This window comes from Tyto alba, unplaced genomic scaffold (assembly GCF_018691265.1).
Source record: "Tyto alba isolate M040663 unplaced genomic scaffold, T.alba_DEE_v4.0 Super-Scaffold_5, whole genome shotgun sequence".
Classification (NCBI taxonomy): Eukaryota; Metazoa; Chordata; class Aves; order Strigiformes; family Tytonidae; genus Tyto; species Tyto alba.
The window spans coordinates 4,782,346-4,799,567 of NW_024881326.1; the positions used below are offsets into that span (position 1 = coordinate 4,782,346).

General features: G+C 46.2%; 2 protein-coding genes across 6 annotated transcripts in view; both read left to right on the forward strand.

Annotated features, from left to right (window-relative positions):
- PSMD10 (proteasome 26S subunit, non-ATPase 10) overlaps positions 1-4,438 on the forward strand; it is a 60,891-nt gene extending 56,453 nt beyond the window's left edge. The window contains exon 6 of the mRNA XM_042807174.1: positions 4,354-4,438. The gene's annotated coding sequence lies outside the window, so the exon portion shown is untranslated. The remainder of the gene's footprint in view (positions 1-4,353) is intronic.
- Positions 4,439-4,809: 371 nt separating this feature from the next.
- Positions 4,810-17,222, forward strand: part of LOC104361434 (synaptotagmin-like protein 2) — a 33,654-nt gene continuing 21,241 nt past the window's right edge. For 4 of the 5 annotated variants that reach the window (XR_004407565.2, XR_004407564.2, XR_004407566.2 and 1 more), the window contains exons 1-6: positions 4,814-4,932; positions 7,201-7,352; positions 12,337-12,430; positions 13,872-13,965; positions 14,140-14,233; positions 14,858-15,979. Coding sequence is in view for 2 of the 5 variants with exons in the window: in XM_032995960.2 (XP_032851851.2) it covers positions 4,832-4,932; positions 7,201-7,352; positions 12,337-12,430; positions 13,872-13,965; positions 14,140-14,233; positions 14,858-15,979 (1,657 nt within the window). In the remaining 3 variants the exon portion in view is untranslated. Of the gene's footprint in view, positions 4,961-7,200; positions 7,353-12,336; positions 12,431-13,871; positions 13,966-14,139; positions 14,234-14,857; positions 15,980-17,222 lie in introns of all 5 variants that reach the window. The other variant, XM_032995965.2, reaches the window with a different exon arrangement.

The window sequence follows — 17,222 nt, forward strand, 5'->3', positions numbered from 1 at the left end:
CTTTGCTGAAGGTGAAAAGGGGTGGTGTTAGATCACAAATTTCTATGCCTCAGCTGGTGGAAACGGGAGTCTCTCTGGGTCCCCGCTCAGCATCTGACCTTTCCTTGGCTGCCAGCTCCAAGACATGTGGGACTGCTGTTCTCCCCGAGTGGCCCTGCTCTTTGCTGGTGCATAGTCCAAGCAGCTGATAAAGGGACGGTTTATTCCTTTTATTAGTATCCCTCTTAGCTTTTCTGCAGGTGATCAAGAGCTCTTCTCTCTCCAAGGGGTTGCTAGAGCTGTTAGCTGTGCCCCATGCGAAGGCTGGCATTAACTCTCTCCCTCCTGGCTGCAGAGATGCAGCTGGGCACGGCTTACACCATCTCTCCTGGCACTGCAAAACCAGTCCCGCAGGGGAAGGTACCAGGGGTTGCAGCTGTTGGGAAAAGCCTTTTTGCACCTAAACACTGCTAAGCAGTTCTGTAGTAAGCTAGATGGGGGTCAGAGAAGGGTGTGAGGAATGATCAAAGCTCCTTGAGTAACACCTGGAATGAGCAAACAACAAACTTCCTTCCTCTGCAAGAGAAACCACAGCTCTGCAAAATGAGCAACATGGGGTAGGTGAGGTTAGTGCAAAGTAATCCTTACTGGGTTTTGTACTGAAACACTCAAGGGTGTCAAATGAAGCAAGCAAGTTGTGGGTCAAAACAAAACATGGGCAGATAATTTTGTACTTACAGTGTAGTGAGGCTGTGGGACCATGGGGCTTCTAGGAGATTGCAAATGCTTAAAATCAATGTGAGTTCAGAAAGTGATTAGAAAAATCTGTGAAATGCGGAGACGTTGCTCCTGTTTCTGTACCTTGCAGGAAGCTGGAGCGTGGGACGGCTCGCTGTGCTCTCTCTAGCCGTATGCTGTTAGTCCTTCTTGAAGATAAGCTAGTGCATTACAGGGACCTTCTGTCTAGCCATGTATGGCCTTTCCTGTATTGTTAAACTGGACAATGAATATCTGTTGGTATATAAAATGTGCACATCCCAGTATGCTGTTTTAACGGAACAGGCCTTGCTTCTCCACCCATGCTTGGGCTCTGGGTTTGACAAGCTGCACAGGGGTGTAAGACACCGTCACAGATCTCTGACAACTGGAGCATTTGCTGCTTCTTGGAGAGGAGCAGACAGTAAGAGATGCAGCCAGTTATGCCACATGATAGGTCATGCTTCTGCTTGTCTCCACACCCAGCATTTGTCAACACTGCTGGGTGTGCGAGTCGATCTCTTTGTGAGGTTCTCTTCTCCAGAAAAGCAGTTAGAGGGAAGAAAGTCCTTTGGACATCCAGTGTGCTCCTCTGCTCAGAGTTATGGTCTTTCCTGTAGCTGTGATAATCCATTTTGCCCGTTTGCTTTGTTGTGACAAGCGGCAGGACCCAGCAGAGCTGCTCCCCCTGCACTGGGGCATCACGGTGGGCAGCAGCCTGGGTTTGCTCTGCACGATGAACATCAGTCTTCAAGCAGACACTGCCAATCCAGACACAGACAATTTCATGATTCTTCATTTTGCTCCTGTTGCCAGAGAGCAATACTGACCTAGGAGGGGTCTCCCACTGGCGGGAGTGAAGGAGAGTGCAACTTTCTTTTTGCTTATCAGTTTGTCCAAAACCAGTTTATATCAATGGCCTAATAAAGATGCTTGCACTTAAGAGATCCCAGTGTAGGGTAAAATCTGCCCCAACGCTGCCCGATGTCTCCCATCATTGCACTACAAGTCTGCAAGGCTTTTGTGTTTCCCTTCCCTTCTGTTTGCAGAGGTGGAGAGGCGAGGGCTGGGCAGGACACACAGAAAGTGGCCCCGTTTGTGTGAGACCCACAGAGTCCTGGCTTTCTTATGGATTTAGGTGTTTGTATTGCATTATCCCGGTGGTGCCCAAAGTGTTTATTAAGAAGGCATTGAGAGGGGAGAGGATTATGTGCAATCTAACAAAGCAAAGTTGTGTGGTGCTGCTTAAGGAGTGGAAGCGTGAGCTCTAGGATTAAGCAATCTGGGGGAGCGGGCGATGCTTAGTGTGCCTGCCTGATAACATACTATACATGTCAGTTGATTTTTATCCTTAATCTATTGTGCTTTCAGAGCCAAGTAAACAAGTAACACGCTCTCCCTTATCGCTGTCTACCTGAGCGGTTAATGGTGGGGTTCTCCTCTTTCAAGCCTCCACAGCGTCCAAGATGCGGCAGCACGGTGCGCCCATCAGAGGCTGCGAAAGCTCGAGTCGCAGCAGGGACAGCCCCATGGTGTGTGTGGAGGTTGTTTCCCAGCCCTGTCTAATCCTGCGGGCCTGGGTCGACAGCCTTGCAGTTCCTGAGACTGCCAGAAAAACCTCCAACTGCAGCAGTCTTCTGGACCAGCTCACTTTCCCACAGCGAGTGCATTAAGTGGTTTGATTTTTAACTCTTTAAATAAAAGAAGGTGTTGGCTGTTTGGTTTCTGTTAACGTTTTCTTTCTAATGTAACTATTCCAGTAAGATCAAACATTCTCAGGGGAAAAAAAAGGCTATTTACAAAGAAGTGGCCTTTTTTCTTTTTCTAATTGACTACCGTACTGATGAATAAATGTGAGTCCTTGCTGAAAATGTTTTCTGAAGTACTTTCAGCCCACACACTGTGGGTTTGTTAAAAATAAATAAAAGTTCTAGAGAAGCAAATACTGTGAAAACTATGTCCCTAAATACTTTTTTTTAAAATAAAGTCTGTCCCAGAAATTTCTGTAAACGTCTTTGTAGAAGTAGGATTGTGCCTGAGAGCCAGAGAGAGTCGATGATTGGAACCAAGCATGGAAGAGCCATGCCAAGAGGGATGAAATGTAGGGTTAAACAGTAGAGATTCATCAGGGCTTTTTATTACTGTTTCTGTTTTAACTATTTAGAGTGGTATTGTTTCTCAGATGATAAAGGCTATAACTGTAGTGTGACAAGCACAGCCACATTTGCCTCAAAGAAATATGAAATGTTGCTTCCTTCCCTCCAAAAATTTTTTTCAAATACAGAGTTTTTATGACAATGCCAATTCCTTGTATGAGCCTTTTTATGTGGTGTTCTGTGGTATTTGTACACGTTAATGTCAGATGCCTATACTTTCTTTTAACATGTTGCACCATTATGAAAAAGGCAAACATTCGGGAATGTATCATCCATAAAATAATATAAATCTTTGAAATTATGTCAGATAGCAAAGTTCAGCTGAAATACTTGTGCTTAACTTCGGATATGCCAGTTGAAGGAAGAGGCGCACCGTGTGGAGACACTCCAAAGAAGAGTGACAAAAATGATGAAGACCTCATCTCTGAGGAACCTGAAGGAGCTGGGGTTGGTTGACGTGGAGGCTGAAGTGTAAAATCCTTTGAGGACGGCTGCAAAGGGACCATCCCCATGGTGGATAGGACTTGCTGCCAGTTAGCTAAGCACTGAAATAGGTGGCCTGGGAGTTGCCATCCTCAAAGGGACAGCTTAGACAGAGAGTAGGGGTGATACAGGCCTTGAGGTTAGGGAGCAGGCCTGATGACCTTCAGATCATGTTTGCCATGAAAACTGGGATTTTTTTATTTTTAATTAACTGACTGCCAAGGCTGTGGCTTTGGGAGAAAAAGCCAAGTATGATGAAACCCACGGTCACCTGATGGGCTTAGAAACAGTGGAAAAATCCCATCTGGTGAGCTAGAAACTGCCTACATGGACACAAGCAGAACTTCTGCCCCCTTGGAGGTGTGCCTTATTGCCCTCAAGTTGGCCAGGAAAGAGGAAAAGGAGTAAGGTAGCAAAGCAACATGATTTACTCATCCTCCATGCCCTGCAGCCTCTGGTCATTTTTGGTGTCTGTTGAAACACTAAGTGATCTGCACCCAGACTGTTTGAATAGCAACTATCAGTGCAGCGTGAAGCAAAGTGCACGTGTAGTAGAAAATGAGCAGCCTCTGGTATTTTATAGCATGACATACAGCAATAACACTTGCAGGTTGCTGTTCTGTCATTTTCTGATTGCTTTACAAAGGTTGACTGCTTATCCTCGGTCCCACTTAGGGCAGAAAGAAGTGAGGGAAAGAAGAATGGAGTTAAAAAGCAACCAAGCAATTTGGTAATTTATATGCATATTTTTCTTGAAGCATGCTGAGCCAAATGTTTACCTGTTAGTAGGAAAGCGGATAAAATAAAATATTGTCTTGGTTAGGTTAATACCGCATGAGGAGCTGTAGGACAGGAAGAAAAGTAGGGCAGCTTGTTTTGGAACTTGTGCAGAAGAACAAATAAAAACCCCCAATGTACACATTCAGTTGCCATATGTTGCGCTTATCATAAAAGGCATCTCAGTGTTATTTCTTTGCAGGGATGCTTGAACTCCCCGGAGGCAGACTTCCCCGTTAAAGAAAGCGCATGCCAGAGGTGCTGGGGTTGCCGTTGGTGAGACGAGCTTTCGTGCCTGTCGAGGCAGCTAAGGCGGGCGGCGAGCTCGCTCCTTCCCGTGCTTGCCTGTTTGATTGACGTTGGCTTCCAAATCGCTGTGACTGTGCCTGAAGAAAAACGAAGGAGCATAATTTTGCTGAGAGAATTTTCCTGGCAGGGGAAGGCATGCAGTGCAGAGAAAAGCGCCAGCGAAGAGCCTGGAAGTGCAAGTCCAGGTGCTAACGCAACTTCCACCCAAGCCATGCTGTTGTGAAGTCCTTTTTCTCCAGCCACGTCTTGCTCAGCGCACCAGGGCAGGCTGCACAGGGGCTGCCCATGGCATTGTGGCAGGCTGGGCTGGATTAGTTCCTGGTGTGTCATTGCTTCAGCTGTCTGAAGAACTGAGGAAGATTGCAGAGAAGATGTTGGACTTGAGCTTCCTGACCGAGGAGGAGTATGAGAAGCTGATGAAGGTTCTGCAGAGAGATGCAGAGCTGAAGAAGAAGGATGGGGATCGGATCAGGTGAGAGAGCATGCAGTCAAGGCAGGACGTGAGTTCCCCTGGGGGGATTTTTTAACTTCTTTTAGAGGGGAGTGTGTGTGTGTGTGTGTGCAACAAGGAGAGATGCAGGCTGCAGCAGCGCTGTCTCTTCTTGCTCAGACCCTGATGGGTCTCTCTCCGTTGCACCTCCTGCTTTCTCAGCCATCCTCCTGGTTGCTGCTGTCCTCTCTCTGTAGGGTTGCAGGGCTGGACTCTCCTTTTGAGTTAATCAGCAGCCCTCAGAGATGCCAAGGGAAATCATCCCTTTCCTGCTCTGGGGAGGAAGATGCTGATTTCTCAGTGTCAGAAGTCCAAGCAGGGGAGTAGCTGCTGCCTTGTTTTCCTCACTCAGTAGCTCAGAAATCCCGCAGAGTGTTTTAGAATGAGACTTTACATCTCCATCTCTGCTTCGTGTTCCTCCGGTGCTCTCTGAGGTGGGTGTGTATGCAGCATCTGTCTTGCAGGCAGAGAGGGGCAGTGAGAGGCTCCGTGATCTGACAAAGGTCTGTAGGGAGCCATTTCAGAGCCAGGAATCGCTCTCAGTTCAGCTCACTTGTCACTGGCCATCCTGGAGCTCGGGTCTGGTTGATCAGGATTGCTTGTTGCTGCTGTCACTTTTTTAATGCCAGCCATTAGACCATCTGGGCTGACAGTATGCACCAGGCTCAGGAAACTGGCACCAAACTCTCCACGGCAAGAAATGAGTAGTTCAGTGAGTGTGGATGGCACTGTGCCAGTTTACCCCTGTTAAGGATGTGAGTCTTCGTCTTGCTGTTGAGCCAAAAAAGAGTAAGCCCCATGTAGGAGGAATGCTCAAGGCTTGAAGGGGGAGTGGGTAGCTTTGCAACAGGCTCCAGGGAGCCTACGTGCCCTGTCCTCTGCTCGGGGGTGAGACCTGGGGAAACAGCACTGCTGGTGGCATGTATGGAGCTTGGACTTGAGGTGTATGTGTCTGCGTCGCCTCTGAATCGAAAGAAGGTTTCAAAAAGGTTTTATCTTCTTTTTTTCTTTTTCTGAAATGCAGTAAAATTTCTGTTCTGTAGTGGAGGTTTGGGGAAAAGAGTGTTTGGATTACTTCAGTTTTGTTTCACTTCTCTTTGGAACCTGCTGCACAGAAGGCTTTCATTTGGGAGGAAAATGAGTTAGATCCTGACTGAGGTGGTGCCAAGTGCCCCTTGCTGTCAGCCTGCTATATGCAGTAAGACCTTTGGTGCAAATGTGGACACAGTTGGCGTCAACACAACCTTCCTGCTGGGCAAAATGAAGTCAGTGGCATTACACTGATCTGGTGTCAACAAGATGAAAATTCATTCCTACATCTCCTCTGGTCTAACACATCGAGACCCTCATGGGGGCAGATGAAGCCCTGATCTAGATGAGAGCTGCACAGCTCCCTGGCTGTCAGTCCTGCTGGGCCCCCCCAGCACTGCCAGCAGAGGCTTGAGCCCGTTTATCCCATACCTTCTCCCTTCTGGCCTTTAGGCAGCCCAGTGTGACCCTTCAAGGCTCCATGGTTATTTGGGGTTTTGCCCCCTCTTCCTGCTGAGAATTGGACTGAGGTGGGAGTTTCCTCTGGCCTCTCAGCTCTCACAGGGACCCTGAATTGTGCTGAGCTATGGGAGGCAGTGCCAGCTGAAAGCTAATTCAACAAGTCATGGTATAAAAACAAAATAACCTGAGGAGGGTAAAGGTACAGGCTAGCAAACAAAGCACTGGCCACTGGCGGGTTTAAGTGCCAAAAAACAGCCCTGGGTGTGCCTGAGTGAGTTACAGTAGGAGAAGCTGTGCTCAGGAAGGAGAACTAACTGTTTGTGTGCCAAAATCAGCATGGCAGCAGGAGCAGGGAGAGGAGCAGTGTCTGGGAAGAGTGCTTCAGGGACAGGTTGCTCCCCTAAATAACATGATTTGTTTCCATGTTGTGCATCAGATTTGTTCCAAAAGGCTTTGCCACTCATAAAGAGATTAATAGGCAAATAAAACAGAGAAGCACAAGACATGCAAACAGCCCCACCCCTTCCCAAACCCTCAGCTGAAAGCCTGTGTTCACAAGGTGCTGTTCCCATTTCAGATAAAGGATAAATCTGTTTCTTTTGTAATGCTGCTTTGGCCCTTGTGATTGTAGAGAATAATCTCTGGAACCTTCGTAGTATCAGACAAGTGAACTGTATGGACAATTGTTATGAAGGTAGCTCAGGGGAAGTCGAAAACTTGGAGATCTTTTGGGTGTATAATGTTCTGATTGACTTTCAGGCGGATACAAGGCTCCATCAAGGATGAAAAGAAGAAGAAGTTTGTGACAGGTGAATGGTTTTCAGAAGTGAAGGCAAAACGGTTTCAGGAAGACTTAGAGGGGCCAGATCTACTTCGGGCATCGATTAGAAGGAAAAAGGGCAAACTAGAAAGTAAGTATGATAGTGTGCATCTTAAGAAAACAAACTGATGGACCAGAAAAAGTGGTCAAGTATGGGAGTCTCACTGTACTGGGAGCCTGTTGGGGACCAGCCTTTGTGTTGTGATAAGGGGATTGTCAGCTGAGCTTTCAGTACTAGAAAAAAAAGCCTGATTATCCAAATCAGGACCCAAAGCAAAAATTACAGTGTGGCAGAGGACCAAGGCAAAAGCTGTTTACCAGCTACATGCAGTAGGTGCCTTCTCCCCACTGTAGCTTCTTTCTTCCATAATGTCTGTCAGAGGTCACTGGTATCATTTCTTGTCATAGAAGCCAAAAGGGAAGGGGATGAGGTAGGGAAGTTTCTGGCGTCAAACTGATACGTGTGGGTCAAACACCACCACCCCCTGCCCCAGTTCCTAGAGTGGTCTGACAGAAACAGATGGCTGGCTGCTCTCGCAGGCCTCCAGGGTGCTGGGGTCAGTCACATCTCTGCAAAAGGAGGGGGTGACTCTCTTCTCCTGACATATATTTGCCCAGCTGAGAAGGTCCATACCTAGCTTTTTACATAAAAATTATTCCAAGGCACAATGTGGTTTTCAAAGTAAAAAGGGTTTGAGGGCCAAGTCTGAACGGTACCCAGGCTGTTGTGCCATAGCAAGGCTATATGTGGGCCTGTGTGCTAACTTGAAGCAGATGTGTTGTGTGTTGTTTGACATGCAGATGAATTCTTGTGGAGGTATGTAAAACAGATCAAATCAGATTTGTCGGCTCAGGGCAGAAAAGAGAGGAGATCAGCTCTCTGTGAAGTGAGCAGGACTGAGCTTTGAGTCCAAACACAACCAGCCTGGTGCTGGCACTTCATGCTTAACATTTGTGCAAAGCAGAACTGGGGATGATTCATAACCAGTCCTCAACGTGAAGACAGGCCAACTGACTCTGCAGCAGGGCCGTGGAACTGCAGCCCAGTCTCACAAAACCTCAAGTGATTTCTTGTCGGGGTGGGTAATCACAGATACTCAGACATGGCTGGTGAGTTACTGGCTGCTGCTGCTCTGGGGAAGCCATGGCCCTGACATACAGCTCTAAGCCAAGTCGACCACGGTCCCTAATATAAGGACCCTATAACTGGGCACTGTTCTTTTGCAATAAGGGCTACTCATAGATAAAAGGTTATCTTCCATCTGTCCAAAATTCAGATATCGTCTTCACCAGTTCAGTTCCACCCTCTTTCCTGGGCCCACCTACCCATTCCTGCTGTGGGGTAGGAGCAATGTAGGTCACTCCTTTCTTTGGTAGGCCTCACTGGCCAGGATATCTAACATTAATTTCCTGGGTTTAGCATACCCCTCTGAGCTTCACATTACTTAGACACATTCTCAAAGCTAAACGCTGGCTACGGACTTCACTAACTGAGAGCCTCATTTTCTTGTTGCTTTTTACTTATCCCTGACAGCTCTCATAACTCATCATAGATTCATTGGAACCTCTGATGCAGAACTGGTCCATCATATTTCATATGAAGTTGCTTTTATCCTTGGTATTAAGAATTCATGATGTCATTAAATTTACTATTTTATCTTCCCTCCAGAATGCTAAAACATATAAAACCTTTTCCAGCTCGACAGAGTTGCCTGGCCATTTCTGCAGAGCATGCTTTCTGCTTTTTGAGGATGTGCATTTGTGCTTGTACCCTCTTTGCTTGAGGAGACAGACACTCCAGCAGCCCCTCTGCTGGGGCCCAGGTCAGACAAATGCTCTGTCATCTGTAGTCCAGATAGTAGCCAGCAATGAATGGGATTCAACTGCCTGTTGCCTTGCCAGAGGCATCAACAACCTTAGCTTGCAGCCCATTTCAAGAAAGCAAAATTTGAATTATTGTTGGTTTTAAATTTATCTTTTACGGCTGATGTGCACATATGAGATGTGGTCTCAAGTTATCATCTAAACCAATCTCATTAATATAGCAGTGATATGCAAGTGATCTCTTCACATGTTCATTACTTGACTAATGCTGTTATAAGAAGGAAGAAGCAAATGTTACTAAATTACTATAGTAATCGTGTTTAGATTTAGCCCTCTTTGTTTCTTTTTCAACTTTTTTTCTTCCCTTTCTTTCTCTTTTTCTATTCTCAGACTTATTTTGGTAAAGCACAGGCACAGCATGTGGTTTATTTCTTCCTCTTACTATTCCCACAGCCATTTTACAGCACTGGTTGAGGATCAAGATTCTGCAGCTAATATTTTCACCTTGCTGTTGCCTATTGTGTGCTAGGCTCCCGCAGTGGTTACCATATAGATTGCCTCCCTTCACGCGTGAGGGCAAGCACTTCTCTCACTGACTTGTCATCAAGAGTATTGCACTGGTGTGATCAGTGCTTGGCCTGTCAGGGAACGAGGGTGAGGCCCCTTTACAACCGGTTTGTCTGTGCAGCTCACGTTCAATCTGCAGTAGATGAGATACGGGCCTTTGCTTGCCATCTTGGCACCTTTTTTTCTTCTCCTGGAAAGATCAGAGTCACTCGCCTTCTGTTGGCTCTCAAGGTGATGAAGGGGTGTGTGTTCATTTAGACAAATCAATGTAACATGTTCATGACTCCACAGCTGTTAATCCTGATTTAAGTCTTTGGGGACTGTGTTAGGGAGTGAAATGAGGAAATTCCTACATGGAAAAGCCCCACTGAGATAATTACCAGCATTCCTTTTGCATGGTAAATGGGCTGAGGGGGGGTGGAAATTTGTGCCTGCCCAGTGACATTTTCTGAAGAAAGGTTTTAACCTTCAGAGGGAGGGGAGCGTGGATCTCTAAGGGTCTTCACAGTTGATATTGATTATGATAGAAAACACTAGTAATCGGCCATAATATAAATCTATAAAACAGATAGATACCCTATATTTAAACGACAGCCTGCAGAGCAGCACAGATGGATGAATTTGGTGATACCTTCTCCCTGAGATTGTGTGCAATGGATGAGAGCTACAAATTGTCTAGGAAGGAGATCATTTTATCCACCCACCGAAGCAAGTCAGCCCCAATGGCACGGTTAGCCGTGCTTTCCCCAAGCATTGAGTGTCTTCATTTCAGAGTGATAGGAAATGAGTAAAGCAGCTAAAGTGTTAGGGCAGGAGTGGCTGTATACATATGTATATAAATGTATGCATGGACAAGTTAAACTGGTCAGACCACTACTAATTTCTGTTGGAATTTGCTAGTTATTCTGTCTCATCCTAAAGTTGGCAAAGGCATTTTGCTTGTCTTGATGGATTATAATGTTCTAATAACCTATTTGTTTGTGATTATAGAAGCCAGGTATAGCTGTGTCAGTGGCTGAGCCATTTTGAAGGGCAGTGATTTGGATGGGAGGAAGCAAACACCTCCCACTGCCTCTGCCAGCCAGGAGTGGGGAGCTCTGTCTGAGGGGGAAGTGTCAATGAAAAGCAAATATGACACAATGCCTTTGGAAGTGAGGTGAGAAATGAATACAGTCCTTGGTTGTCAAGGTCTTTTCAACCATGACAGGCAGAGGGAAAACATGGGAGCTCTGTGTTTGGTTCCTTTGCTTCTAGAGCAGCTACCTGCTGGCATCTCCCTCCCTTGGGTATAGAGCAGAAGGAGAGGATGTGGCTCACTGTAAAAATAAACGCTCCTCAGTGTGCCTCCCCATGCCTGCATGTGCCACCGCCTGCATGTGCCACCAGCCATGCCACCGCTCGTCTCTTCCAGAATTATGTTCAGTGATGGTTTTTACACATCAACGCTTTGACGGACAGAACACCATCCCTCTCTCAGAAATGTGCTCTCTAAAACTGGCTCATCCTTACACGACCAGACTCCTGCCTTCCAGCAGGAATGACTCCTCCACTTCCCACTGCCACGGAAATCACGGGGCCAGCCAGCTTCCATCTCTTGCGTGTGCCAGAGACGTGGCCCTAACGCAGACATCCCTGAGCAACACCTGCCGTGGTCCCCTGCACTGCAGGGCCAGGCGCTGGGTGAGGAGGAGGAGTTGGGGCTGCAGCATTTTTCTCCATGGAGATGCACAGGCAAGGGGGGAGATGAAGCTCCATCTTCGGATATCCCTGTTAGGTGCTGGATGGCACCACACAGCCAGCCATCAGTATGACACTGATATCACAGCCTGTCCGTAGGACCGGTCTGCTCTTGGGCTTAGTACAGTTTTCTAACCAGATGACAAGTGAGGCTATATTATTTAAAGCAACAGCTGAATCCTTTGACCCTCTGGTTCTATTGTATTGTATAGTGAAATATATCCTAAAGAGATATAGCAGTTTTTATAGCAGATAGATTTACTCTTTCAAACAGACCTAGCTGCATGTGAATAAATATGTGCAGATCTTGTTGATCGGTTTTTCATTGCTGTTGGAGAGTTTAATCCTTTTGGTTTTGCAGTAGCAAGAAAGCCTTTTTTCCAAGCAAAATGTCTAATGCAACTTTATGCCCTGGCAGGCTGCTGTAAATGTTCCTGTCTTCTATTGTTTTTTTCTTTAGGGTCTTTGAGAGCTTAGAAGGCACAGCTGAGCCTTGTGCCAGTGAAAATAACAGGGATCTCTTCATTAAGTGTATTGGCCTCCTCCTTTGTTTGCCAAGATCGGATGACTTTGAGTCAAAACAGGAAATGGCTGAATTTAAATCCTGGAACGGATTAACTTTATTGACAGCCATGGCAGTGTCCTGCGAAGGTTTCCAGTGATGAGACAGCTCCTGGCGTGAGTCGGGCGTTAGGCAGCTGGCTTTGGCCTCTCAGTCCCGTGGGGTCTGGAGGTGCCTTTGCTGCGTGGGGAGTGTGGACGATGCTGCCCTGGGGTCTCCCCCATCCATGGAGGGAGCAGGCAGAGCCCCCATCAGCCATGTCCTCTTAAATCCCCAGGGTTTGTGCTGGTGGGACTCATTTAACAAGCCTTTTCTTAAAGAAAACACACTAGCCATTACAAGTTTAAATAAAGGGAATTTCTCAGTTGCCTTTGTTATATTACAGATGAGGCCAACGAGCACATCTGGGCAGGTCTGGAAAGCAAAGCTGCCCCGAGCCCTGCCTTCCCTGAGCATGCTGCTGGCACGGGAGAGGAGAGGTAATCGCCGCTGCTCGTGCAATGCTCTAGCTGCTGCTCTTCTAATGAAAATTGAGTGCTACCCATTAAATCCTGGTCTTTAGCTGAGTTTCCAAGACTGTAGAAATAATAGGTTATATAGGATATTTTTAAAACCCTTTTTCCAGGAATTGTCAGAATATCAATCCTGCCAGAATAACTAAGTGCTAATGTGCTTATCCCAGAAAGGTCTTTTCCTGCATGATTTGATAAGGGGTCAGTAAAATGGATGCTGTCTCTAGTACCAGGATATTCTTGTTAGTTTTTCAAAGTAATTATGGTTTTATTTGTTTATTTTTTGCCATGGAGCGACACTAACAAAATGAACAGTTTGAGGAAACGGCTCATTTCCTGCTGGTGCCAACCTCTGTGTCCAGTGCTCCACACTCTCCATCAAGGCTTGGTGGGATTTCACATTGTGCTGACTGAGCAGAAACACCCACTAAAAGCATTCCAATGAGCAAATCAGTGACCTCACTCAATATTTGTGGACTATGGAGAAGACATTAAAATATTCACATATTCATTTATTGTTGCTCCCATCTCATTTGCATTTTTTTGTCAGCAGAATGAGGAATCGTTCTTCACAGGTGGCAGTTGCTCCAGTTAAATATTAAACATGGGCCTCGGCTTATGATCATGGGGTGTTGCTTAATGAAGGATCCAGAGTCAACAAACCTGAGATGCTCCTGCTTTACCAACACAGCAATGGTCCTAATGGTTTTTTTGAGCAGTACCCTGTGAAATCTCACCAGCTTGACTGCTGTTCTACATCAGGGGAGCAGCTACCACTAGACGGTCCCAAAAATGGTAGAAACAGTCAGGCAAACTGCCTGTGATATGTTTCTTCCATTTATTTACCAGGCAATTAGTAATTAACTTACATTCCAAGCATGAAGATTTATATCCTGTACAACAACTATTGTTCTTATAATCATTCCTGTAGTTTCTAAATCCTCCATCAGCCTAGTTATGCCTTTGGCCTGAACTGGGAAGTGTGGCCTGTTCCTTCCCAGGCCATAGCATGGAAATGCATCTGCCTCCTGCATGGCTCTTGGGCTTTTCTGGCACTGCTGCTTCCTGTGTTTTTCCCTGCAGTTTTCTCTCTGAAGGGGAAAGTCTGAATAAACCTAGAAGTTGAAACCATTGTTTTTATTGAGCAAATTCTGTACTGACCGCAGTGGGAGACTTGTCCTTACTCCAAGTTCAGGCCGTTTAATGTGTTCCCCAGTCCGTCCAAGCAGTAACAGAGGAAATAAATGAAGGCACCAGCTTTGGGCAGCCTTATATTGGGCTGGGTCAGCAGACCAATGTGGCAAAGTAGTTGAGCGGAACTGAGATTATGTTGAAGACTTCCTGGTCACCCTACCAGGCACATCACTACCACTGATACCCTTGCTCAGGTATTTTTCCTCTCCCACAGATCCAGCACGCCTGCTTTTGATACCGCAGAGGAGCGTAAAATCTTGCCAAAACCGAAGCCAAGACTTGGTCTCCCACTGTCAGCATCACACAAGGTAGCATAGGCACAGCCTCTGCACTTTGTTTCGTTATTCCTTGGACCTTCACACAGACTGCACCTACTGGCAGGGGCTCCACAGGCTGCCTGCCCTGGTGTCTGTGCTCAGATAAAATACATTTTTCCAGTGTTTCCAGTTTATATACACTGATAGGGTTTGTTTTCCATTCAGAGATCCAGTATACATGATGTCTCTTCCTCAGAGAGTGACACTGGAACAAGTCCATTTGTGGCGGCACCAAACAGCTTGCATTTGTCTAGAAAAGGTAAGATTTTTGTTCAGTGAGCCATTGGTGTTTTTGTTATTCAGCATCAAACACCAAGAAACAAGATGCTTTTTTTTGTGTGTACAAATGAATAACAAAGAGTATTTCTTACCTTGGCATGTAAGAACGAGCTGCCAACATTTGTATGAATTATACTCAAGGCAAGAGGGACCAAGAAAAAAAAAGCAATGACTAAAACTTCTCCTGGCTCTCAGTACGTTTTAAACTGAGTGCTTGGCTCACAACTCCTTAATCCACAGATCCAAGTTACATTCTCTTTCCTGCCTTGAATGTAGAGTGTATTTTTGGTAGGTAGAAAATAGCCAGTATGAAAGCTGTCAAACTGAAAGCAAAGCTGCAAACAAATCCCCAACTCACAGCAACAATTTATTGCTCAGTAGATCTTTTCCGTGTCCTGTTACAGAAAGAAGGGCTGGGGTTTTCAGGGCTTTCTTCAGATGGAAGAGGACTGGCTAGAGTCTTAAAATGGGGAAGAATTAGGAACATACTGATGGTTTCTGGAAGCTCCCCTTGAATCCCCTTTGAGAAGCTGCAGCCCAGACCTTCCAGGGAAATACAGTGTGATGCAGTGGGACAGGCTGTAAGCATTTGTTGTTGTTGTAGGTCATGGACTATCTCCTTTGCCCACCAAGCTTTCAGAGGATGCTGTGCCTCAGCCCAGCAGTGCAGCTGGAGGAGAAGCTGTTGATGGGGCCACTGGCACCACAGTGGGGCCAAAAACTCCACCCGAAGAAACTTATGCTCCCAGCAAGATACCAGTTAAGAGGAAACCAAGCAGAACTTTCTCCAGATCTGAGCAGTTTGTGAATCACATGGGGCCGTCAGAGAACAGCCTTGCAAAGAGAGAGCTGCTGGCCAGCCCCAAACCGCTGACCGCAGAGAGGGAAGGCAGCCAGGCTGTGAAGCAAGGCGTGAACTATACGATCTCATCAATGAGTAACAAAGAGGAGGATATCGGCCTCAATCGTGAACATTTCAAGAACTTGAAAAACTTCTGGGAGAAGGGAGCGGACTCTGTGCTGGTGGGAAATGTGCTGGAGGACCCGAGCTGGGTGGAGGCAGACGGTAGGCAGTTCAAGCTGTGCCGCTCACTCTCTGGGCAGCCTGGGCAAGGCCAGAACAGCGAAGAAAAACCTGGTGTCTTCACCAAAACAAGAACCCCCTACAAAAGGACAATAACCTTGTCTTCTAGCGAGGAAGAACCAAGCTATGTAGCCCCCGTGAGGAAAGGCTCAGTTTCCATCATTCCTAGATCCACGTATGCCAAGAGTAAAGGCGGCCTGGCTACAAGAAATAACTCGCTGAGTGAAAGCAATGGGAAGCAGCCAGTGCCAGAGGAAGAGAAGGTGGCACAGCACTGCTCCAAGAAATCCAGATTGCCTGTGCGAGCGCCTTCCGTCAAAATCGAGTCGCCTACCAAAGAAGTGTCTGGCAGCACGTTTGAGCCAGAGACGCCTACAGATGAGTTTATCGTGGCAGAAGAGCGCAAGCATGCAGTGAATTCTCTGGCGAGCAGGGTGCAGATACTGATCGAGCCTGTGCTTACAGATGGTGAAAACGATGATGATAAGGATGAAAGATCTGATTTGGGCACCCATGACAACATGGAAATAAATAGAGCACTACCTGAGGAAAAAACCTATGAGTCTTCAGACAAGCCATCACCCAGTGAAGCAGATGGAGAGAGAGAAGCTGTTCAGGGAGCGGACTCAGCTGTTTACTCAGGTACTGAGGGCTGTAACTGCACCCTGTGAAATCCCCATAGAGATCATCCCTAAACCTGTCCTCTTCCCTAACCTTTCTGCATTTTGCACATTTTCTTCATTTGTCCATTTATCCTATATTGCAATTTGTGCAGAGTTAATGTGGGGAATGTGTTTAGCGAAGGGCTCTGGAAACAGATCTTGTGTAGCCCAGTGCAAGTGTAAATGGGGACAGTGCCATGTTCCTTTGCCTTCCTGCCTACTACCAGCCTTTGTGCCTTACCTGCAAGCACCTCAGCTCAGGACAGCCTCCCTTCTTTAGTGCTACCTACAGCAGGTCACAGGAACTTACTTTATTTCACTCACTGGGAGGACTGTACTTTCTTCAAATCTGGGGCTGGAGGAATTCTTTCTGGTGGTAGAGATAAGTTTGACACAAATAGAAGAAATAAAACATGAAGCAAAGTTTTGAATAAATACATTGGCCATTAGGCTACCTTGGTATAGCCACTGGGTGTCAGTGTTCAAATTCCATTTTGAGTCTTTTAGGAATGCACAAGTGAATTTGGATATTAAACTGCAACCAAAGTGGACTGAACAAGGAGTCTGATCTGTCTGGGTTCTGATACCATGTTCTCAACCAGGATGGTGTCAATAGTATCACCACTTTGTCAGCCTCTTCCTCAGGGTTTGATGGGCTCTTGTAGTGACTGTTACTATGAGCAGAAATTATTGTTAATTGCAATTCATTTTACATGTGGGCTCTGATTGCCCACAGCTCTGCTCTCTACCTAACAGAGACCTAAGAAAGAGCTTCTTATCTCCTTTTTCCAAATTTCTTGTCCCCTATGTACTTGGGTAAGACCTGTTGGTGAGGATTTTCCGTAGAATCCTCTGATTTTGATTTTTAATGCTGTAATTTCTTGGCTTATTTCCTACCCCATGTAACATTGCTGTGAAAATCCTGAGTTGCACTTCAGGTCAACATAAATATTTCCTTTCTATATAAGGTCATTCTTACATTTCTCAGGTTTTTTGCCTTATTATTACATTCATTTCAGGATGATAGTAACAGATGGCTGTGTTGCACTGGAAGCTCTCTGCAAGTGCTGGTCTGTTTTAGGGACCAGGTTAATTCATTGTTTACATATCCCATCATAGTGTGCAGTTATTCTCAGGGAGACACGTTAAAGCACACTGATGATTTGAAAGCAGCCCTGTGTAATGTAACTGCAGTGTGCTCTAAGCAGAGTGAGCAAGCTAGG